Genomic DNA, 24276 nt, shown 5'->3' on the forward strand with positions numbered 1-24276 from the left:
CAGAGGATCCCCAAATCCAGGTGTGAAAAGCTTGTTGCATCATTCCCAAGAAGACTCATGGCTGTACGAGCTCAAAAGGTGCTTCTACTCAATACTGAGCAAAGGGTCTGAATACTTATGACCATGTGATATTTCAGTTTTTCTTTTTTAATAAATTTGCACAAATTTCTACATTTCTGTTTTTTTCTGTCAAGATGGAGTGCTGAGTGTACATTAATGAGAAATAAAATGAACTTTTTTGATTTTAGCAAATGGCTGCAATGAAACAAAGAGTGAAAAATTTAAAGGGCTCTGAATACTTTCCGTACCCACTGTATATATAAGCAGAACAATCAATTGTGCCTCGGTTTAATAACATTTTATTCCCTCTAAGTCCAGTTTGGGATCCCTCATTGAACCCATTTAGTTTCAGCTTTGTAACAGACGTTTCAGACTAACAATAATGAAATGATTCCTAGCCGAACTGTGGCAGCGGTGTCTGCTGCAATCCAACAAGGAGCTCACGACGACCTCGTTGCCAGAGTTGATAAACACTTTTCATTTCTCTTGGTAGTGTTCATCACGTGAGCTCGCTCCTGAACTCCAGTTGTAAGCCGTCAGGTACACTAACGCCTCTCATCCATTATTGTTATTCCACGTAATTAGGCTTTTGGCCTTAGTCCTTTCAAATTTTGGCACTGATACCTGAGAGTAAACCCGCCACTGTGTGCGATCATCATCCATCCCAGATAAGCAACAGAAGCACTTGTACAAATTAGGATGAATTTTTTCTTTTTTTTTTCTCTTTTGCACCTCCAATCATATAAATCTAAAAAAAACAAAAAACAGGAAGGAGTTTAAACATGCAGCTCAACTGGAAGAACCACTGCCCTTATTTAAAGCTGACAGCGTGACAAATTTGGGGGCTTAATTCAGTAACCCTGCAGGCTATGTGGCACCTTTATCTCTCCAACATGTACAGAGACAAATATAGACTGCTGACCACGGCTGCACTAACTCGAGGTCAAAATGATGCTGTGGTCCCCAAATATGCAAATGTTTAAATACTGTCACAGGTAAAAATGCATGACCTGCCTGAAGACTTTTGTCCTTTCAACTGATACTGTGTTTAAATGGTGCCCAATAAAAATTCATGTTTAATTAATCTAATTACCAAAAACTACAAGAATCAGGGCTCTGTGCAGCGTGGGACCTCCAGACCAGTTGCACTGTCGGTTTGTTGAACGGCCGCTACGAAGGCTCGAGTTCGGCTTTTCGCCAGAGCCATTTTTGCTAGTTCGGAGCGGTTTGGAGCAGGAAATGACCATATTTGGATGAGCTGGGGGAGGAGCCAGAGGTGGATCTGACTGATCTGATTGGAAACCTGACGATACTACGTCCCGCCCACCGATAGCTGTAACCTGACTGCACCACAGGCCTGTCAATCAAACAGACACGCCCCCAAAAGCAGGTCTTCTTGAATCTTCTTTTCTAATGAATGAGGGATTATTTTCAGATGGACCTCCAGAAAACTAATAAGAAGGAGTGACTTTAGCTAACAACACCGAGATAACTGATGGACACATTTTATTCACTTTGGATTTGATGAGAGAAGTTGAATGGGAGTCTATGGAGCCGGAGGCTTTTTGGAGCCGACCTCTCGTGGCACTCGCTGGTATTGCAGCTTCAGGCCTCATTTTTCGGTCTAATTTTTCAGACTCAGAAGCTACGTCTACTTTCAATATATAGGCCCACCTGGCCTGGTCACCTCTGTTGTAGCAAATATATTGACATGCAAATTTGCCTTTGGATGTATTTTGGAAATTCTTGGTGCCTCTTTGCGCAGCCAAAATCTATTTCTGCTGCAAGACGCCGACAGCATGCTGATGGGAACAGTGGCCTCCCAGCTCCGCATCTCCGTCTCCATCGTTTTCTGTGCTGACTCCAAAGTGCTGAAAGTAATACATTCACCCCTGCGTCAGCCCCCCACCCTCCATCCCACCCCTCCAGCACACCTCATTTAATATAATTTCGCTCACAAACTCAGCTCCGGCGATACTCGTGGAACCTGGAACCTGCTCCACAAGGCGACATCCACCTTTCTTGAAAGAGCACAGCTGCCAGCTTGACAGGCTGCCATGTCTGTGTTATTTCCAACAACCATTAGATGTTGCTGAAAAGACAGGATGTGTGTGTGTGTGTGTGTGTGTGTGTGTGTGTGTGTGCGCGCGCTGTCGCCGAAGAGGCTCAAACCAAAAATGTGTGGCTGATAAATTTCACCTTTGAGGGATGTTTCCTAACAGGATTTAATACACTAAACTCCAGGCCGACCGCGGGAGCGCTGGCGTCTCCGGTGGCCGTTTCCTTTGTGACTCATTCAAGATATTGAAGGAGGAACTCAGCGGTGTCGCCTTCGGTGTGTTTCTATGACAGGCAGCAGAACATACAAGCGCATGTGTGATGAACAGTCGGTCTCTCTTTAACTTTCCTTCATCTGAAAACGTGACACCTGCCGACGGGGACAGCCAGCTGTTGCTCAATCACGTCTTCTGAACTGAATTAGCATATTTCCCCAAAATGTTGAACTGCTCTTTTAAAGCACCAATTAAGTATTTTAAAACCAACTTTATGTTATTCAAAGGGGTATACAGTATCATACATCTTTGCAGGTGTATATTTTACATTCTGGGGCTGTGCTGGCATACGTTTGCATAATTTACACTTCAATAAAGCGACTACTGCCCTCTGTGCTGCTCCTCTGTGCAGCCTCGGTCTGAAACTGACTTTAATTTTAGCTTCATTTTTTTTATTAGTTCCCTTTTAGCTTTCAACTTGTGCAACTTTGGTTGTTTGTTGCGGAGACGTCTGACGTCATAACAGTATATAAATGACTGGAAATCATAACAAGCATGATGCTCTATGTTCCCCTTAAATATCGATAATGCTACAAACTTTACAAATGTTTAATCATCAAACACAAAAGATCTCAACAGATCATTTTATCTGTTAATTAAGTATCATCTAAAAAAGCAGAAATGGATTCATCACAATTTTGTCAGGAGTCCTGTTTTCCTCTGTTTTGCCCCCGATCACCTCTCCTCCTGTGTCCCCTCAGTCCCCTGTCTACTTATTCTGTGTCCTCCTCTCCTCTTGTGTCCCCTCAGTCCACTGTCTGCTTGTTCTGTGTCCTCCTCTCCTCTCCTCCTGTGTCCCCTCAGTCCCCTGACTGCTTGTTGTGTGTCCTCCTCTCCTCCTGTGTCCCCTCAGCCCCCTGTCTGCTTGTTGTGTGTCCTCCTCTCCTCTCCTCCTGTGTCCCCTCAGTCCCCTGTCTACTTATTCTGTGTCCTCCTCTCCTCTCCTCCTGTGTCCCCTCAGTCCCCTGACTGCTTGTTCTGTGTCCTCCTCTCCTCACCTCCCATGGCCACGCCCCTCACCGGTCCCAGCAGATGCAGCCACTCACCCCTGATCACCTCCTGCAGGTGTGCTGCATCTCTCTAATCACCTCCCCGGACTATATGTACCCTGCCCCTGCACTCCTCTGGTTGTCGGTTCATTAGTTAGTCACCCGTCTGTCCTCCGTCTGTTCTCCGTCCGTCCTGTTCCCGTTCCTCCGGCTCCTGTTCCACCTGCAGAGCTACCTGTCGGAGTCACCAGTCGGTTGAGTTGCCCCCCGACTCGGAGGATTTTAGACTGTTTTTTCCAGCATTCCTGTCCGCTGGTCTGCCAGCCGTGTCTCTTTGGATCAGTCGGTTGAGTTGCCCTCCCGACTTGGAAGCAAATGGACACTGTAGGTGCCACCTTTTGGTTTGTTTGTTTGTTTTTGGTTATTGGAATAAAGACTGTATTTTGGAACTAAAGCCCGAGTCTGTGAGCCTGCATTTGGGTCCTGGTAAAACACCACCACGTAACAAATTTATGTTCTTCGGTGGTGTGTTTTTAATCAAGCTGAATCATGAAATACAGTTTCTCTGACTGAATCCTTTTGTCAAAAATACAAAAGCAAATTTTTTTTTTCTCTCACAGAAACATCACTTTCAGTCTAATTTCGGCAAACATGTCTGTCGGTGCACTCAGACACTGAACGTCAAAGTCAAACTGAAGTTCTTGGAAAGGCAGAAAAGATTTAACTTAAAAAAATTTTTTTTTTAAAAAACAGCGCTGTACTTTGTGATCAGAGCTTTTAACTTTATTCCTCAAATGTTCTGTAATTCATTCTCAAACAGAAGCAAAATCTTGAAATAGTGTTCAGTTTATCTGCAACATTAAAATTATTACAAATCTCAAAACACTTACGCAGACGGGGGAAAATGGAAAATCCACTTCAGAGCATTAGCAGCCCGTGTTGTCCTGGAGTGCTGCCGCTCGGCGGACGACGGCTCGGCCTTATTACCGATAAATCAGGTTACAGAAAACTTTATTTGAAGTCGTCCTATTAATATTAATAAAATATAAAAATATTAGTAAAAACATTGAACCTGCAAAATAAAAATCCAAAAAATGCCAATAAAACACTGAAGAATAATAGAATATCAGTTGTTGTGTCGTGCTTCTAATCAAACAACTCCTGTTTTGCACACGAACTCTGAAGTACCGGAGGTGAATCAATAAGAAAGCTGCGAGATTTCATTAAGTGAAGAGCCCTCGTGGCGACTTTCCCAGAGAGCGCCGCTGATCCGACACCCTGTCAGGGCCGTGTAGTCGATTACAGCGGGGATTTCACCACATTATTTCGGGTTCAGGGGTCAAATTGTTCACCGCTGATCCCGCCTGTTGGGACCTGCTTTAATCGGGAAAGCAGTTTTGAGCTGATTGCATTCCTCCTCATTTATTTTGCGCGCCGCATGAGACTCGAAGGATCACGATCCTCGCGGAGCTCCGAGAGGTGTCTCTTCACCACCCAGAGCTGTTTGTCAAACACTTTTATCAGGCTTAAATGACTATTGTTCAACTCGAGTCGTGGGGCAAAGATTCAATTGGTCCTCCTCGGCCGGCACGTGCAAGTCTGTCTTTCCTACAAATACAGAAATAAAACGATTTTTATAGATTTCTATTCCTCGTTTTTTTTTACGTCAGTAATTTGGATGAATGTTCATGCATTTTTCAACACTTAATTACTGCATATGCTCCTGACTTTACTCCACCTTAAAGCATATATTAGTGAGCGCTACCAACTCTCTGTTCGTCTCAGTCGGTGACGTATCTCCCGCTGCAGAGGATTGTGGGTCAGAACAGCAGCACGCTGACCTACATACATAATACTGTGTATTGGGACATACTAAATCTTTTTCTGGCACACTAAGTAGTCTGGTAGTTGCATACTGGAATGACATCATAATGATATGTGGAAAACATTTACTGACCTTGCAATTCAGGAGAGGAGTTGATGCTTTTTGAATGGGAATCTATTGGAGCCAGCCCCTAGTGGTCCTCAGTGGTACTACACTTTAAGGCCCTTCCGCATTGGCTTCATTTTTCAGACCCCGGGGATTATGTATATTTAAAAAATATAACGTGAAAGTGAAATTTTAAACACCTAAAGGTTCTCCAACCTCATTTAGTTTCACGATTAAAGAATCCTTCCAATGTTTTTGCATGAATACCACATGATATATAATCAACATCGTTTCCAATTATTTCACAAAGCGCGCTTCGATAAACCTGCTGTAAAAACAACACTGTTTTTCATGCTGTGATGAAATACGCTTTGGAAAACGGTCAGCGTTATTCAAACGTGTCCATTTGATTTATATTGGACCAAATGGGTTAAAACACGCAGAAAACACTGATACAAATAAATAGTAATTGTGTAATGGCATAAATCCCAGTTCTGCATCAACATGAGAATTATATGAGCTGCCAGTCAAACCAAACGTTGCTGCCAGAGCTCGTGGACCGCCGCGCTCAGACAAAAGCAAACAAACCTGCCGTGCTCGAGAGACAGCAAACAGTCACCATCCGGACCTGCTTATCGCATTTAATATCAGATATGAAAATATGTGATCATTTTCGCTGTTTTGGTGAATTTAAACACCGTATATGTGTTTTTATTTGTCATTATAAAGAACTTTCTCTGTCTATAAGTGAAATTTTTACTGAGGGTAAGTGACAGTGTGTCAAGATAGTTCCAGTTCAGCGATGGTAAACATCAAAGGCAGAGGTCAGGCTGGAGTGTCAGACCTCCTCACTATCAAAGAGCTCCAACTTCTTTATAGATTTAACTTTTTTTTTTGTACCAACATTATCTGAGGGTGGATTTTTTTTTTTTTCCTTTTAAGTCCTTCTGGCTCGTCTGGCAGCAGGTGTGTCGTCTCCGCTTACAGAGTTCGAAGGGAAGTTGCACATCCAGAAAACATCAAAAAGACAAAAAAAAAAAAAAAGAGGGCAGAAAATAATTTTTCGGCACTTATTCACTTATACTTTGGCCCTCGTGAGGTTTGGCTGACGTATTTTAATACCACATGTCATCGTCTCTTCAAGCAGAGAAACAGGTGTTATTATACAACACAGATATTTATATAGTTTATCTTATCAGTGTTATTTAATATAACACCTTTCAGGTGTTTCACAACAATAACAACAAAAGAAACGTAGCAATATTAAAAACGAGGCAAAAATCCCAACAAACAACAACAGACCATTGAAATACGAGCACTGGAGACAACATGAGGTGAGACAAAGGCCAATCCAGGTCGGAAAAATGAAGCCGATGCAGAAGTGTCTTAAGCTGCAATACCAGCGAGTGCCCCTAGAGGTCGGCTCCAAAAAGCCTCCGGCTCCATAGACTCCCATTCAACTTCTCTCATCAAATCCAAAGTGAATAAAATGTGTCCATCAGTTATCTCGGTGTTGTTAGCTAAAGTCACTCCTTCTTATTAGTTTTCTGGAGGTCCATCTGAAAATAACCCCTCATTCATTAGAAAAGAAGATTCAAGAAGACCTGTTTTTGGGGGCGTGTCTGTTTGATTGACATGTGATTGAATGATCATTTCTAGTTCTGGTTTTGATTCAGCAGATTTGAGTTTGGCAATGTGTCTTAGACGAAAGAGAGTTAAAACAACATTCTATAAATAAGATGTTAGACAGCTAACATTGATTTAAAACTATCTAAAACACCATCATTTGATTTCATCCCATGTGTTGCGCCAACATGTTTGGGCCGCTGGCTGAGAGGCTTGAAGGGACTGACAGATGTTTGTTTTAAAGCTTTCCTCGTAGTTTTCACGGTCTCTGCTGATGAAAGAGAGATGGAGAGAGATACAATAAATCCTCAAAAGACATCTGTATGATGCACGTTTATTATTTCTTTGGACCAGTGTGGCTACACTTTGTTTGAAAAGTGCCCGGCACTGTTGTGCACCTTCATGTCCTCCCATGTCTTTTGAAAAGAAAGCAAAAAATATTGATCAGCAAAGTCCTTCTGTTGATAAAAAAGACCGCACGATGTTATTGTACGTCTCCATGTTTAGCACGGCCGTGTCGGGACCTTTTATGAAGCTGGGATAGAAATAGTTGAAGGCTTACGCGATCGATTCGTTTTTTTCCCATCTGGAGGGAACATGAACAATAATAAAAAAAGAAGTCTGGAAACGTAAAATGGCTGATCGCTCTCCTCCTGACAGACAGTTTGAAGCGACATCAGTGGCGGCAGCCTCCGTCTAATGATAAGCAGCTTATCACATCTGTTGCAAACTGTAGTTTGGACTAATTAAGAAGCTTCAGATTAACCAGTGAACCCTCTTTTATCATGTCGGAGAGGTCTTCTTCTTTTCTTTTTTTTTTTTTTAAATAAAATCCAACAAATCGATATCTCAATTTTTAACACAAACCACCCTTAAAAAAAATATTTCAACACAGACCAGGGCAACAGGTACAAAGAGTCTATCAGGAGAATCCTCCAGCAGCCTGGCAACAGGAGGGACACTGATAAATCAGCAGGGACCACCAGAGGGACATTAAAGGAAACCTCTCACAAACAGTATTTGGTCATCATTAAGCTCAACTGATGAAACTACACAACAGAAAGATATTAAGAACCTTCTTAAGAGGAACTACCGCCCCTGGAGAGTTTCCCCCGGACGCTCCGACACTTTTTCTTCTCCAAGTGATGAAATAAAGTTGTTTTTTTTTATCCGGGTTGAAATTCACGAACATATTTCAGGTGTTTGAAGATTCAAAACCTGTTTTTAATTCAAGAGAGCCAATAAAAACAAATGGAAAATTTGGTCAAATTTGACAGGATTACATTTAGCATGTTATAATTTATTCATAAAAGAATCACCTTGTTACGATCTGCTACCATTTATGCTGTCGGTGCATTATGGGTAAATACAAATTTAACACTCGCTGTAATATTTCAAACTAAAAGCCCTACAGTGTTTTATTAGAAAGAGAAAACCCTCATAAAAAGACTTTATTGTAAAACATTTGCAGGAATGCGTTGTGACTGAAGTAAAAACTTGATATGAATAATCCAGAACAGAAAAGGAGAACTCCCTTCCACTGTTCTTACAACTGAGAACCTATTTTATATATATATATATTAGTACAGCCTGAGCTGACATGGCCCTCTTGAATAAACGTTATCAGATTGAATGAGCTGCACAAAACTGGACGAGCTAAAATAAATCAAATTTGTTAGTCATGATTTAATTATCTCCTTAGTGAGAAAACCGTCTTTTTATTTGATTTTTTTTTTTTTAGGCTGAACAGGTTATCACCATGTTCTCTTATTATCATCATAAAAATACAAGCACATAAGATCAATCTGGACGTGAAGGGGTTAAACAGACACACGGTGTATATATTTATTTCTACCTTTTTTTTTTTTTCAGTCCCAGCAGAAAGGCTGAGTACACAATGAGCCGCAGCCTGAAACTTGATTGCGTGGAGAAAAAGTCTCCAAAATGACTGAGCAGACATTTGGGGACGACAACAGGCACCAACTGTGCCCGCGACAGCTTGAACAGACTCGTCTCAAAATTTACCAATTTGGCTTATTTTCCTCCAGAACTCCTTTTTTTTTTTTTTTTTTTTTTTTTTCCCCCCCGCTGCTGTAGTTCACACTGGAGGTGTTTTTCTCACTCCGACATTCAAGGCTTCCCGCTGCTAAAAAAAAAAAAAACATGCAGACGGGAAAAGGTCGGGGGCCAACGATGTTTTATTCAAATCAATAAAGCAATAAAATAACTAAACCCACCTGTCTAACTATTAAAAAGGAAATGAACTGAAATGGTTTAGAAATAGAACTGAAATAGATTTGTTTTTGCCTTTTTTAACTTGTTTTGTCACAAATGCTGAATGCATTTATTCATCCATGAATCCATGCGATGATTGGACGTGAAGAAGTGGGAGGTATCATTAACTTTCATTAGTTTCAATCCATCGTCTCATTTAAAACAAACGTATTCCATGAAAGAGAAATCTCTTTCTTCCTCATACTTTCAACCCCACCGAGATACAAATTTTTAATTTCTTATCGTGTCCTCCGATCCTGTTCTCGCATCAAAAGCTCAGAGTTAAGCCAACCCATCACGGGGTTTAAAAAAAAAAAAAAATACAAGAAAAACGAGGCTTTCTTTTAAAAAGTATACACAAATTATTTAAAAGCAATTTTTTAAAATGAACGATGTGCCGCTAAAAACTCTCTCTGGCAATTTGGGGGCCGAGCAGTGCCCTTTTTACCTTTTTCCTCCCGACGGGCAGGCGCACGCAATTACTTGTAATATTGTGAAATCTCGATGAAAAAGCAGCCAACACCGAAGATGAAACAAAGCCAAAGGATGATATTGGGTAAAATTAAAAAATAGTAAAATAACAAGGAAGGGATTCAGCTCACATTTGGTTGACTGACATGAATATTTATCATCTGGGGGAGAAAAAGAAAATACTATGATATGATATCTCGAGTTCAAGCTAATTTTACCATAACATTATAAAACAAGCAAATAAAAACAGAAGTGACCTACAGTTGGGACTCCTGACGAATGCAGGAAGATTTAAAGAATACAGTCCTGGTTTCATTACAGCTGAATATATGTGTTCGTTCCTATAAGTAGGCGCGCTGGCATCGTCCCACATAACGATGAAGGAGGAGAGCGTTGCTTTGAACACGGCGAACCTCACACTACCCCTGGCTCTTTTCGAGGGGAGGTGACTATTGCTTGGCTTGTCAGCCTCCGATCCTGCCAAGCGCTCGACAGACCAAAGGTATGGACGGTTCACAAACAGAATTTTTAAATCTGGCTCGCATCAAAGGGCTGAATAGGAAATCACAATCAACTGGAGAGAATGTCAATGAACCGCATAATCCGCCGCTATCGGAGAAGACAACAGCGGAGGGACGAAGTTTATGTTTACTGAAAAAGAGAAAAAAACATTTATTTCTCATTGAAGGTACTTTTAATTAATTCAGCTAGATTTACATACCGGCACCCTTTTTTCTTTTTTAAACTGCTTGTCTCCCAGATACTTAAACGGCGTTCCCGACCGAGCCGAGAAGTCAGTAAATGGTTGCGGGTCGACTCCATTCGATGCCGTAGGACAGATATATTCAGAGTCCTCGGAGAAGCGCAGAAGGCAGGTGGACACGAGCGTGCCAGGTCAAGCTGTGGAAGGTGTGGTCCGGCACCAGATGGACTGTCGTGATCACATCAATGGATTGAGGGTGATGTGCACAAGAAAGGGCCACATGCTGCCCTGAAGTCCAGAAGAAGGACGAAGTATCGGCCCTCCAGAAACTTTTGGAACCCTGCTGTTGTCAGAGCAATTCTTCAAAAGAGAATAGTCGGTCTTTTATAGGAAGTGGAACTGACTTTAGTCCGTTTAATGGTAGACTGCAGCCTTTTTCCTACTGAAGGAAAAGTGCCAGTTTTACAGGGATATAAATTCGTACTGAGGCTGTAACTGTCGTTTTCTCCCCTTTTGTTGGTTCAGTTACTTATTTTGTCCTGACAGTATTTTTACCCTTGACAAGATGAAGTGGAGTCGTCATCAGTGAACTCGATTAACTCCTTGAATTATAGTTTATTTAAAGCAACACACAGAATCTCAAAACAACTGGATTGATCAGTTGTGCATGTAAATAAAAACCGAATGCACCGATTTGAAAATCATGTGAACATATTTAATTACAAATAGACCAAAGCCAACATATCAAATGCTGAAACTAAGAAATGTTATGTTTTTATGAAAAATATATGCTCATTTTGACCTTTCAAAAAATAGGGACAGGGTCATGGTCACCACTGTGCTACATCACCGTTTCTTTTAACAACACTCCAGCTGCTGGAGTTTTCAAAGTGAAATGTGGTCCTATGATGGAGGCAGGTCTAATTTGAGTTAAATATGTGTTTACATGACTTGCAAACCATCACATTCTGTTTTTATTTACATTTTTATTTACAAAGTCTGTTTTTCTGTTTTTTGGGGGGGAAACTGGGTTGTACACAACTCTACACAATTAACTGGTTCGTGTCAGATGAAACACAGACTGTTGATTTTCTGTCTTTTAATCACATCTCTAAACGAGGTGTGGCCGAGAGCCCACCGTGCAAGTTACCTCAAAAGCAACCGTGCAACCAACTGTGCCAACTCACGACAAACTTGACATAAGCAAATTTGTGTTTTAGACTCTTACATAGAAGATGATGTTGTTGGCTGTGAAAATAGACCAGTAAAAATAGATTTCTTCTGCACGCCGAGTAGCAGCGCTGCAGCACAACACTTGTGAGGCGGCTTTTGTTGATCACAATGGCAACACAGCCCCACGCGTTAACTGCTCCACTCCAGTGTTGACAGCTGAAGGCGGTGCTGTGTGCACCTTTGCGTGCACGCACGCACTTCAAATGTGAAACCGCTTATTTTCCGGGCATGGAAATATCTTTCACCTGTGCAGAGTTAGACGTGCAACAACCCATGTTGAGGGAAGGCGGCTTAAAATCCTGCGGTGGCACAAACCCTCGGGGACTGTACGGCCAGGCATCACGAACACGCACCTGCAGTTGTTTCAGCACTTTAGTAGAGCATAAATCCAAAACCAGATTAAATTAGTCTTAGTACAAATGTTAACTATTAAAGTTTAAAGATAGAAAAAGGCATCTATAAGAGTTAATTACAGTTAATGGGTTTCTGGTAGACAGCGGCACTGAGTATCTTTAGTATTTACTGGCTGTTACCTTCTGTTATTTCTGTACTGCAGTGCACTCTGGTGCATGTGTCTATCTTCACATTTAAACAGCTGGCATCCAGTTTGTTAATTTATAGGAAACTATACGCTCTCTAGGTTAAATCCACGATGAAGACTTCTCGCCTTAATTCATTCTCCTGTTATCTTTGAAATGTCTTTTCCACCTGTTCCTCTCACTCCTGAGTCTCTACAGAATCCTCTGCATTGCTCCCCACTCACACCTCTGTTCATCCTCTCGTGCTTGACCCCCATTTTATTTATTTTTTCCAGTCCCGGACCTTTCCTCTCGCTCGGTCCGTCATTCGCCACTTCCGACTTTAATTGTCCCGACCTTAATTTGAGCGAGGCTAATAACATAGATGATATTAAACATGTTGGATTTCGTTTGAATGGCATGAGAAACGCACCCCAAACTGGGGAGGTTGTGTCAACACTTTGTCCGTCTGAAAACCTGAGTTTGATGTGTGTTTCCTGCTCAAGTTTCCATTTCATGGTGAAATCGCAAATGTGTTTAATTCAGATTTTGATCAAGCTACGTAATTTGTAATACTCACAAGGGTTATAGCTTTCCCCGACTGCATGCTTGTGCAACAGGAACAGTCTTTGAACCATTTGATTGTTATATTCTTAGAAGTCATGTGAAATGTTTGGTTCTGAGTATTATTGCAACTGAGAAAATTCCCTTTTATGGATTCAAGCCTCAATTTAAAATGGACTCAACTTGGAATATTTATTTACCCGCTCCCATCGTTCATCACTTCGTGTCCTCAGATCTTTGGGACAGTGGCTATCTTACTGTCCAGGGCATCCAAAGAAAATCTGCTGGCAGTAGAGTGTTTCCCTCCCACCTCCAACACCCCCCCCCCCTCCCCTGCGCTCATGCGATAAAGGAAAGCACTGACTGTGGAAACCCTCAAATTGAAACTCATAGCCTATCTATTCTCATTGTCATGTGACTGACATCAGCACCGTCCACCTACCCCCCCCCCCTCCCAACTCCTTCAACCCCCCCTCCACCCCCACCCCCCAGCAGCGCTCTCTGGTCCGACCGCCAGCCCGGACCGCCGTGATGCAGACACAGGCCAGTGGGAACCCGACGCTTCTTTCCTCCACTCTCGGTTGCTGCACCACCTCTCCTCAGCTGCCCCGCTATCAGTCTGAGTGTGCATTTGGCTCACTGTGTCTGACTCTGAGCTGTGTGTTTGTGTGTGTGTGTGTGTGTGTGTGTGTGTGTGTGTGTGAGAGGTTGTTTATCTTTCCTCTCAATCAGACACTGGCCTAACGTAGTCCCTCTACCTGGGAGTGGATTGAGGTTATGCACTCACTTCTGGGGACACCGACGCCGGCCAACTATCCGCCCCTCTATTTATCTGAAACATATGCCTTAATTTCACTGCCACTGTCCATTTTACTGTCTCACAAGTCCTTCTCTGCCTCGACTTGATCTGTGAGCAGCAGGGCCAATAGATGGCAATGTTGGTCAGTTGGTTCCTCTGGCAGCCCGTCCAGTATTTTTCCTTCACTGCAACATAACTAAACAACTACTTTTCCAGTTGGTATCATCAATATTTTTTTTTTTAAGCACATTAATCTTGTAATTCCTTCACTTGTGGAAGTTAACGGATGAAAGTTAGATTCTCAGAAAAATGCTTGTCACGGTATTTCTCAGTTTGTGCTGCTATCTTCATAAGAACAGAAGACAGACACTACAGAGCGGCAGCATTAAATATTACTGACGCAGATCCTTAGAATAACCGGCTGACATCAGTAAATATGAGGACGCGCTCTTGGAGAGCGAGAGACGAGGATGCAGAGGGGCAGCTCTTGTAAATCCGGGTTTTCAACTAACAAAAAAAACGTGACACTTGAATGCATCACCTGAAAACATATCTGCAGAATGAACGTGTTTTCGTGCACCATCCGCAAACTTGCATTTCACTGCATGTTTCCGTACTCGACTCAAAATAGTAAGTGTTAGTGCGTAAGTATGGCTTTGGGAACACAAAAACAGACTGAGCCTGTATCTCTGGCTCAGTGGCGCCCCCTATAGTCTGGAGTATGACACCAGTCACGCAAACAGCTCAATCCGAAATGTCTTCACCGCTGCAAACTTCTGTAGACAGGACGTCTTGGCCTCACAAGACGGCTGTTACATTGGAGTACATTGCAGTACATTGGAGTACATTGGAGTACATTGCTCTCAACCTTCATAGAATATACAGCCTATAAATATTTTTTCAATAGAAACGATTGCTTCCCTTTTTTTAATCGAGAAACGTCTGTCTGGTTGGGAACAGAAGTTTTGCATCTTTTCAGGATCTTCCTGGGTAATTAACTGCTGACACTGATTGACATTTCTCCTATCTCTTTATTTGGAAGAATAAATATAGCTTGTAATTTGCGAATAGCTAATCTTGACTAGTTAAGATTTATTCAAGTGTTCATCCAACCGTTTAAAAAAAAAATTCTGAATCTGGAGTGAAGCGACTGACTGAACATCTGACTCTGTAATTCCTCGAGCTGCACTATTAAAACATGGCTAAAAATAAGGCAAGACTTACATCACCCTGAAAAAATTCCCTTGGCAACAACAATAGCATCACAGGCCAAAGGAAATAAGTGAACATAAACATGGAAAAATAAAAGCATGGAGGATTACATAAACATACTGGAGGCATTTCAGTGAGGAGGCACAGTACATTATTTGCATACGTGGTCATATTAATGTGATATGAAATTCTTTGTGTAATGTAGCCAAGCTAAGTACACATATTAAGCTCACTGATAAAGAATCATTAAGCCTCGTTCAAAATTGATGAGACTTGTTTGATTTGGGCCCGTCAGTACAGTATGTCAGCGTGTTGTGATCTTTAAGGACCTTTTTTCTGTTAGGACCAGTCAACTGGGGCTGAACTGTGGGATGCAGCAAAACCATGAATCATAAACCCTGAATAAAAAGGGGATTTGTCTCATCAACATGGCTGACATAAGACTGTGTCACACATTGTAATATACAAAATGGATGTAGATGTAAGCTAATGAGGAAGTGCCTTAAAGTGCAATACCAGTGAGGGCCACTAGGGGCTGGCTCCAGAAAAAAGCTCTGTCTCCAACAGACTCCTATTCAACATCACAAATTCCCTCCTTCTGATCAGTGATCTGGTGAAAATAATTAAATCATGAATTAGATATTAGGCATCAAAAAGGGACATGTTTGGGGGCGTGTCCGGCTTGATTGACAGGCCAGGGGTTGAGTGAGATTTCTAGTATAGGTGGGCGGGGCATGGTGTCCTTGGGATTTCAGCCAGCTCCACCCCTCGCTCCTCCCAGCCCATACTGCCAGTCAATTATTTAGAAATAGCAATCAAACAGTTTGAACATAACAAAACAGCAGGTGAATTTTTCGGAGTCGTTTCTTTCAGCCGTGGAAAAACTTCTAAGTTGTATCTTAAGCAGAAAACGGAGATTTCACCGTCTCTTTTCAACCGCATAAAAGATGGCGATCATTTAATAACCGTCCAACCTCCTCGAGGTTTTCCTTTATGTCGGCAGGGAGCAGGGGGGTGAATTAACAAGCAGACCTCGGGAAGCTGGAGCCGCCACCTTTAGCGCGGCGGTGGGTTTTGAACCTCGGAGCTGAATTGTTGGTGGTAAATTAGTCAAAGGCGAGAGGTCAGAACGAGAGTGATCAGAGGAGCCTCGGAGGAGCTCGCCGGCAAAGTGCCTTCTGGTGGAGGCCGACACCCTGCTTGACGGGATGACACGGGGTCACCCCCTCGTGGACCCACCACCTGCGAGGCTGGTAAGAGTTGGGTGCTCCCGTTATATAGTAGACCTGGTGGGAGTTGTGAAAACTGGTTTGAAGGGCATCGAACATCACCTTTCTCTTGAAGGATTGCAGGCTGTGTCTGAATTTCAACAGGAAGTGGACTCGTCTATTTCTCTTGGAGTTTCCACTAGCGACAGGACACGGTTTCTGAATATTCAAATAGTCGTTAGAATCTATTTGTATATGCGGCTTTCGTTCTTCTTCTTTTTTTCGAACCTTCCTGGTTGTAATACGTTAGTCCCGTCAGTAGGTGGCGGTAATGCGACTAAAAGCTTAAACAACCCAAGGAGAAGAAGAAAACGTTGCTACAAGACACGATGTCACGTTACGAATATTTGATTATTAACCCGATCAGTTCTCGACATGTAAACAAACATGACAATATATATCATTTATAACATATCATTTATATGTGAAATAACTTTGATTTGAATTCAAGCAAGCTCGAATGCTCAAATTCAGTGGAAGATAGAACAGCAAAAATAGTCAAAATGACGACGGAGCTTTTATTAATTGCATATATGTTCATTTTTGAGTGAAAACAAATGTTTTGTTTTTTTTACATTTTAAAAATATTGAATTAAAGGGAAAAGAAATAAAAAAAGATTCGCCTCGTGTTTTAATTATGTGTAACACCAGAGGATAACAATCACGCTCTGAACCGATTATCTGGACAAATGATCCTTCAGTTTGAGGGATTTACAGTCGTAATCTCAGACTGGATTTGGAATCTTCCCAGATTTTGAACCATAAATATCAAACACGTTGGATAGTTACGACTTTATGAATCCCGTACTGTAAAAGGAGCAGCGAGGGGAATATTGAGCAGAAAACCCACAGCAGCCAATTTGAGCGGGCCGACCAGCAGGCGTCACCAACTTTGAGCCGGGAGCGCACTAATGTGGAAAAACAGCATTTTCAGTGGTACTGGATGTCCAGAGAATTTATAAAAAGGGAGTACATTTCTAATAACGACAGGTTTTACTCTCCCCTCCGACTGCGTTTCTGTAGCAGTAGTTTGTGGTCGTGCTGTTGGGGACCTGCGGAGCTGAAGTTTGGTATTCACATGATGATAAAAAGAAAAAAAAAAAGGCTACACAGAGACATATTTAATGCTTTTTTTAGTGGGCAGGTGCAGCTGCAGGGCAGAAAAAGATCCACTAATTCTGATTTTTCTTTCAGCCAGTGAACAAAACTGGCACCGAACCAGCTCCCACCCATGTGAAGGTGGTGCACCGCTCCCCTTTTGTCTAGTCAAACCAGCCAACTGCTTGATTCTCCCCACATTTAGTGCAGCTAAAGACTCATCGAGGAGGGTGGGGGTTCAAAAATATTATGGCTGACCCTGCTCCTCTTGAGATACCTCCTACTTACAGGTGGGTGAATAATCCATGCAGTTTTTAAAAAGGACCAAAATACACACACACACACACACACACACACACACACACACACACACACACACACAAAAGGTCATTTCATGTTTTCAAATCATGAATACCATCCAGTAAAAATCACATAAACCTCCCTACTCACCACCCCTGCAGCACAACAACGTTAATTTTTTTTTTTTTTTTTTTTAATTTTTTTTAAAATCAGTTTTTATTTTTATTTTTTTTTATTTCCCCCTTGGCACATTGAAAGCGTGTGAAATATAAAAACACGTCCCTAACAAGTAAAAGGATTGATCCAAACGGCATCTTGGATGAATATGGTAAACTGCGCCCTCCCTTCCTCGCATCTCATTACCCGAGTCCCGTCGTAGCTATAGGTGAAGCTGCCTCGCGCTGCCATACTGAAGCAGGTGTCCAACATGGCGAACACTGGCAGCGGCTCTCTCGCGACTATTCTCTTTTTAATCATGTTTCCAGCGGCTCTTCACAAAGGTAGGACTTTTCCCCTTCTTCATGTCTAAACGGGAATGCGCACTTTCTTTTCACATTTGCGTGGCTGTGGATGTGGAGGAGTGTAAATGTTCCTTTTAAAAATTTTTTTTTTATAAACAACCGTACCGGGCACATTTTTTTGGGGGGTTGTTTTGTGTGAACGAGCGTTTTGGATGCGATGTTTTGGTTGAAGCAAGTTCTTTGGTAAAAAAAAACAAAAAAAACAAAGCCGCTGCGTAAAAGTTGAAGCACTGAATGGAAAACGCAGATTTATGCGTGTGTCTCCAAAACAGGCGCTACGGACCCGCTGCCACGGGAATCCACCACTTTCGGTCCGGCTGCAGGCTCAGTCGCTCCGGCCGCCGCCACACAGCTGGGAACTCCGAGATGTTCGAGGGCTTCAGTTGTTGTGGTCCTCTTTTGTGGCTCGCGGAGATAAATTGGTCAAACCTTCAAAAAAAAAACCCAACCTGGTGTTTGCCTCCTGTGTCCGCGGACTCGGTCACTTTTGGAGCTTGTTGTTGAGAACCGAGCCCGGACTGCTGGAAATCACCGAAAACAGCGGTGCGTTAAAGTGGAATCTGCAGCAGCTCCGGCAGCGTGCGGGTTGAGGAGACGCTGCAGCGAACTCTATTCGAAAGTCTGCGAATTTAGCTGCACGACACTGTGCTGACGTTTCGTACAAACTGGAACTAAATTCAATGCCTGTCAGTAATGTGGTGACTCGGAGATGAATTCGGCGCAAAGATAGCTCACAAATCCGCAGTTATTTTCCATTTAATGTCAGTTTTGGGGGGATTCATTCACCATCGGCCATCCCGCTGCATGTCGTCAGGAGATCAGTAATGTGACGGGCGAATCCGTTATAAAAGTTGACATTTCAATAAACCGAACGCTCTTCGCTGTTTTGGATGTATGCCGAAATGAATAACACATTAGAGAGGTCCTCACTATATCTTCAAATACCGTCTTAACCGTTTTAACTCCGGCTGGTAAACAAGAGATTAATTTTGCCGAGTTTCCCGTCGCGCTCCGGGCTGTGTTTAAAAAAAAAAATGTTTTTTTTGTTGTTGTTGTTGTTGTAATATTACCGGGACTGGATTTGCAGCGGCACCATGCATGAAAACATCAAAGCCTCTCTCGGCTGTAATAATGTGAGTCAGATGCTTTCAGGAAGCGAATAGGTCGCAGATAAGAGCTGCCGGGGATGAGAACTGCGACACGGATTTTTGACGGTTTTGGCTATTTTTTTGATTATTATTTTTTTTTAAACTGCTGCTGATGTTGGGAGAGATGCTGGTTGAGTTGGCGGGCTGCGGATCAGGCACACACACGTCTCTCTGCGCGCTCACAGATGGAGATAAAGTGCAGTGTGTTACATATTGGCAGTATGAAGTCTGTGTGCTCCCCGTTGACTCGTCAACTACTGAGAAAGAAGTCCACGCTCGGGCTGCAGCTTCTTCAGTCTTTGCGCATTGACACGCTGGAGATGGAGATTGGAGCCTCCGTTTACATCGAGCCCATCCTGTAATGAATGATTACAAACTTGCAGTTACTCATTGCAAAGCTGTTCATAAAGGCTAAACCCTGTTTCTGCTGAGTTGGAGCCTCCGATGGGGAGAACAGGGGAGGCACATGTCGACATTTGTCACATTGTGGATTATCCACTTGGCTTAATCCAGTTCTGTCCGTTGAAACGGACGCACAGTCGTGATATTTTTATTTTTTCATGGCACTCGGTCCGTCAAACACCAAAGCAGCAGTAAACGGGGCTCTGCTGTTCTTTGGGCAGCGCTGCTGTACCTTCATGGAAATGGCTCCGCTGATTTCAAACAAAGCTCAGGGCGCACTTGCACAAAGCATATCAATTATTTACATCCAGCTGCATACTGTAAGCTCATATTGTGCCAAGCATTATGGGCTGTTTCCCCCTCCCCCCAACCACCACCCCCTCTGTCATAAGTAGAATACATAAAGAATTTCAAGGGCCACTCGAACAGGATGTAGAAATTCAACCAGGTGGAAATCGTGCTTCTCATATTTAACACGGATAGATATTTGATTCGATATTCAGATATGGAGCAATTAATTTTAGTACTGGTACTCTTTCTGAGAAGACTTTTATTTGGATAGAAAGTGCAAAATCAAAAATCTCATTTTCTTGTGAGAATGAGAGACGATAAACTGTAAAAATGATCAATAACGCACCAATACAAGCTCTCAGATGTGTAACATGTCTTATTAAAGTCTAACCGCAGTCATATATAACAGGCAAATTGGCTTCTACAAATAATATCGGGACGGTGACATTTTACTTAATTTCACTTTTTTTGTGAGTTCTTGATTTTCTTGTAATGTCTACATGCTAACATATCATTAAAATGAAGGTGATTTCCAGATGTTGCTGAAGAGTGCTGCCGCAGCACGCTCTGACCACGAGCTGACTGAGACTTGAAAACCTGGTTGGGCAATCTTATCAAATCAGAAAAAAAGAAGAAGCATCATCTGTGCTTTCGTTTTTGTGCAGTTGTGTAACGGCGAGGAGCTGCAGGTCGCAGCGCGGGCTTTGACATAACTTCACTCCGACCTGAACATCACCTCCGTTTGAACGCGCCGGGTTTGACCTTTGACCCCGGCTGCGTTAGGACGAGCGGATTAATAAAACGCTGCCGTTTGTCGAGAGAATCCGACGGATCATCCTGGAATTATGAAGAATTATATTCTTCCAGTGTTTCCCCTACTATTATCTTGTATTATCAACAACAAAAAAAGAAACAAAACGTACTCGTAGAACTGTAGTTACGTCTCGTAACTACTGTCCATAACTTCCTGTGCAGCGGTTTCATTTCAGCTCGGTGCATTTTTCCGTCACTGAGAAGTCGTGCTAGTCTTTTTGTTTCTTGACCTGCTGTGCGAACGGAGGGGGCGGAGCCTCACGGACACAGGTGAACATTCATGGTAGCTACACTGTTAAAAAAAAAAAAAAAAAAAAGGTGCAATACAAGCTTAAAGTGAAGCTACGAATGGACCTCAAACTGCTGAAAACGAGACCAGAATATCAGCATTTAAAAAGAAAAATGCTAATTAGCGAGCTAGTGTTGGAACAGGGAGCGAGAACGCAGGCTCGACGCGGTGGTTTTATTTCTGGAGTTAAACTTCAGGCTGCAGTTTGCAGAGGAGATCTGAGGTTCCTTCTGCGTGACAGCTCATTTAAGACCTCCGTGCTGCTTCTCCCTCACCGCCTCCAACCTGTTGAGCTGCTCTCAGGAGATTTATTGCTTGTCTTTAGAAAACAGGAGCCGCTTTCTGGAAAGTCTTCACTTCATGGGGGAACTTAAAGAAATGAAGATGGTGCAGCTTGATATTTAACCTGAGAAACAGAACTCTTTTTCATCTGTTGTTGAGCTCTGATATGAGCAGCGGCGGAGGCTCAGGTCTGATCCTAAAGACCTCCTTCAAGTGAAGATAGTCTTTAACCTGGTGAACATGTCCAGGTTGGCTTTTTTTATTTTTTTTATGGAGACTTATCACGAGGGAAATAAGCATCGCTGAGCATTTATTTTTTCTTGGAAACTACTTGCGTGTAATTTTGATGAACAGAGTTGAGGTTTTAAAGTTCACACGCAGTGATTCGGTTCAAAAACAGAAAGATAGATCAACAAAATCTGACGATGTTGCTGCTGTTGTTTAACTCGTAAACGTGTCGGTCATCTTTTCAGTTTGAAATGACTGTAATTCGGGTTAAAATAAAGAATTAATTTAATCTACAAAATGTTTATCTGTAGAATATTTATTAAAATGGTCTTTCCTCCAGTTCATGCTAATTGCTTCTCGTACCAGCTGCTCTACCTGCAAGAGTCGCCTTTTACTTGAGGTTACATCCTGTTTTATTTCCCCGGCTGCTATTCCCGGCACCGGGTATCAGAAGTATTGTTTTGTTATTGGCTGCCGGAGCTCGATTCTTGGCCCCGTGAGTGAGACCCTCCGTAATCTGCATGTAGCTCATCTCCTCCCTGCCAGTAAAGAGCTTTGCATCGTCGTGTCAGAGGAGCTCTGCAGGGTTTCACTGAAGCTCCAGACGACCACACTGCTGGTTCACAGTTTGCTGCCCTGACAGGAAATAATTAACTGAATAGTTTCTTTTTTTTTTTTTAAAAACTCTAGATGAGAAAATTGCCTTTTTTTTTTTTTTTTTTTTGCGTTATCACTGTGAACTGCCACAACACATTGAGTCCGGGCTGCTGGAGCCGCACCGGGCCGGGATGGAAAACAGGTGTGGAAATGGACTTGTTCTCCGTCTGCACCCTCCAGCAGCCTCTCCAGCTGTAATGAAGAACAATGGCTTCATTCCTGAAGGGAGGGGACCCCAAGTGACCCCCCCCCTTCCTTCCCTCCCCCCTCGTCCCCCTCCTGCCCCCGCCGGTCGACAGCAGCCCTGCTGGCGAGCTAACAGATGACTGGGCCGGGTCTCATCTGGCCTCGGTGCACTTAGTGTAATCAAAGGGAGGAAAAAATAAGTGGAGGGGAGGGGTTTGAGGGGAGGAGGGGCGGGGTTTGATGGGGGGTAGGGGTGGGGTGGGGGGTCGTGGGCGGCAATCTGCCATCCGGCGAGCCGCCTGCTGGCACTCGGATTGAATCAGACTTGAGCTGCACGGTTTCGAAGCGAGTCGAGCTGAAGTAATTTTTATTTATTTATTTTTTAAATATTTATTTTCACGTTTACATAAAAAGGACACGAACACTTTTCAAACATCACTTGTTGCAGTTTTGTGCGAAACAACCGCAAGACGTGGCGTCACAGGGTCGTTTATTACAGGATTTAATAAACTTTATGCCTTCATGTCATGACCAGCTTTACTTTGTACACAGAAAGCACTTTGCTTTTAATTTTTGTAATTTTTTTTTATTGTGTGTAATATTATATATACATAGCTTTGCCAGAAAGCTCCGCCGTCTCGTCAGCTGTACATTCATGTGGGGAACGATGACATTTAGTCATCGCCAGACACTCGGAATATTCTCTATTATTTCTCAGCTGTCTCGTCAAGTTGCCGTCTTCATTTCCTCCTTTTTTAAACACACTTCCAGCTGCAGATCAGAACACAGTCAATGACGCCAAATCTGGTGTCATGAAGTACAGCAGGGAGATATTTGCAGACTTCCCTGTTTGTGCATGCAACAAAAAAGGAAATGCTTATTTCAGCTGTAAAATAAGACGGTTTTAAGCAGGTCGGTGACATTCGAGCTTCCTCTGCAGCAGAGTGACGACTGCATAGCGACTCTAGCAGGATTTGTTGATGGCATGATGACAGTTGGCTCAAAAATCATTGTTCTTTCACTAAATTTAAAAGGTTTTTGTAAATTTCAGAGAAATATGAAGCTGGTTTCATATTAAAAACGGTTGACATTACTTATATTATCAAAATTAAATCACTTTTTTTGCGTGAAATAATTCAGTTCTGGAATAACTGCAAAATAACAACAATTTGTTTTTTATTTTGGAGCTTTTAAATATCACTCAGACTGTCCGTGGTTGTTTTAAGTCATTCAGTCTGTGTTTAGTTTGTTTGGTGGATTATTTTAGGAGTCTTGTGTCGGTCTGATATTATTTAGAAACAGCAGCAGCTCCAGTTGAGTTCCTCCCTGTGTGACAGAAGCACACTGACGCCTGGGCTAACTTTAAAAACTTTAATACAAACTCATTAAGTGATATTAGAGGGAAGGGTGGTGGTGGGAGTGGGGGGCGGAGGGGGGGGGGGGTAATGATACGATTGGCAAACAGCGGCTCCGTTCAATCAGCCAGTCAACTGTTCAGCCAATTTCATCAGCAAGCTGTCAACTGGAAACGGACAGTCTGCCATCGGAGATCCACCTTTTTAAAAAACCAAAACCAAAAAAAAAAAAAAATCTTCTCACTCAACAATTTTTTATTTTTAATTTGTTTTTATTGTCTCCAGTGAAGAAACAGTAAAAAACAGGAGAAAAAAAAGAAAGAAGGGTTGTTTGACTGAAGCACAGGGAGGAGTCTAGGTAACATCAGAGGAGCCTCGGGCAGGTGGTTTAGTCCTGGTTTAGTTTATCAGGCACTGACAGCTCAGGTAACACACAGGTAGAAGATGAGTGGACAGATAATAAGTCATTGAGAGAAAAACCCCCCACTAAATTTTACTTAAATAAAACATTTTTTTTAATTTGAAATTAAAATAATTAAAGAGAACATCCTTGCATAATTGTAAATATGATTATTGTGGCATTCATGCTTGAATTAATAAAAGAAAAGGTGGAAACAAATCCAGTCTGTGAATAAAAAAATCTATAGTGTATCTTATGCATGTATGCAAAAGCTGCAACTTGCTGAACTTGTTCAAATCAAACCAGGAAGTACTTTAAACACTCAC

At 42.4% G+C, this 24276-nt stretch overlaps 1 protein-coding gene across 4 annotated transcripts in view; it reads left to right on the forward strand.

Moving 5' to 3' along the window:
- Positions 1-17725: 17725 nt before the first annotated feature.
- Positions 17726-24276, forward strand: part of cadm1a (cell adhesion molecule 1a) — a 331329-nt gene continuing 324778 nt past the window's right edge. For 2 of the 4 annotated variants that reach the window (XM_069145845.1, XM_069145846.1), the window contains exon 1: positions 17728-17878. In XM_069145845.1, the coding sequence (XP_069001946.1) occupies positions 17806-17878 (73 nt within the window). In that variant the 5' untranslated portion in view covers positions 17728-17805. Of the gene's footprint in view, positions 17879-24276 lie in introns of all 4 variants that reach the window. The other 2 variants (XM_069145843.1, XM_069145844.1) reach the window with 2 other exon arrangements.

Source organism: Embiotoca jacksoni, unplaced genomic scaffold (genome assembly GCF_022577435.1).
Source record: "Embiotoca jacksoni isolate LCO1_2020_lvr unplaced genomic scaffold, fEmbJac1.0.p SCAF_13, whole genome shotgun sequence".
NCBI classification, from domain to species: domain Eukaryota; kingdom Metazoa; phylum Chordata; class Actinopteri; family Embiotocidae; genus Embiotoca; species Embiotoca jacksoni.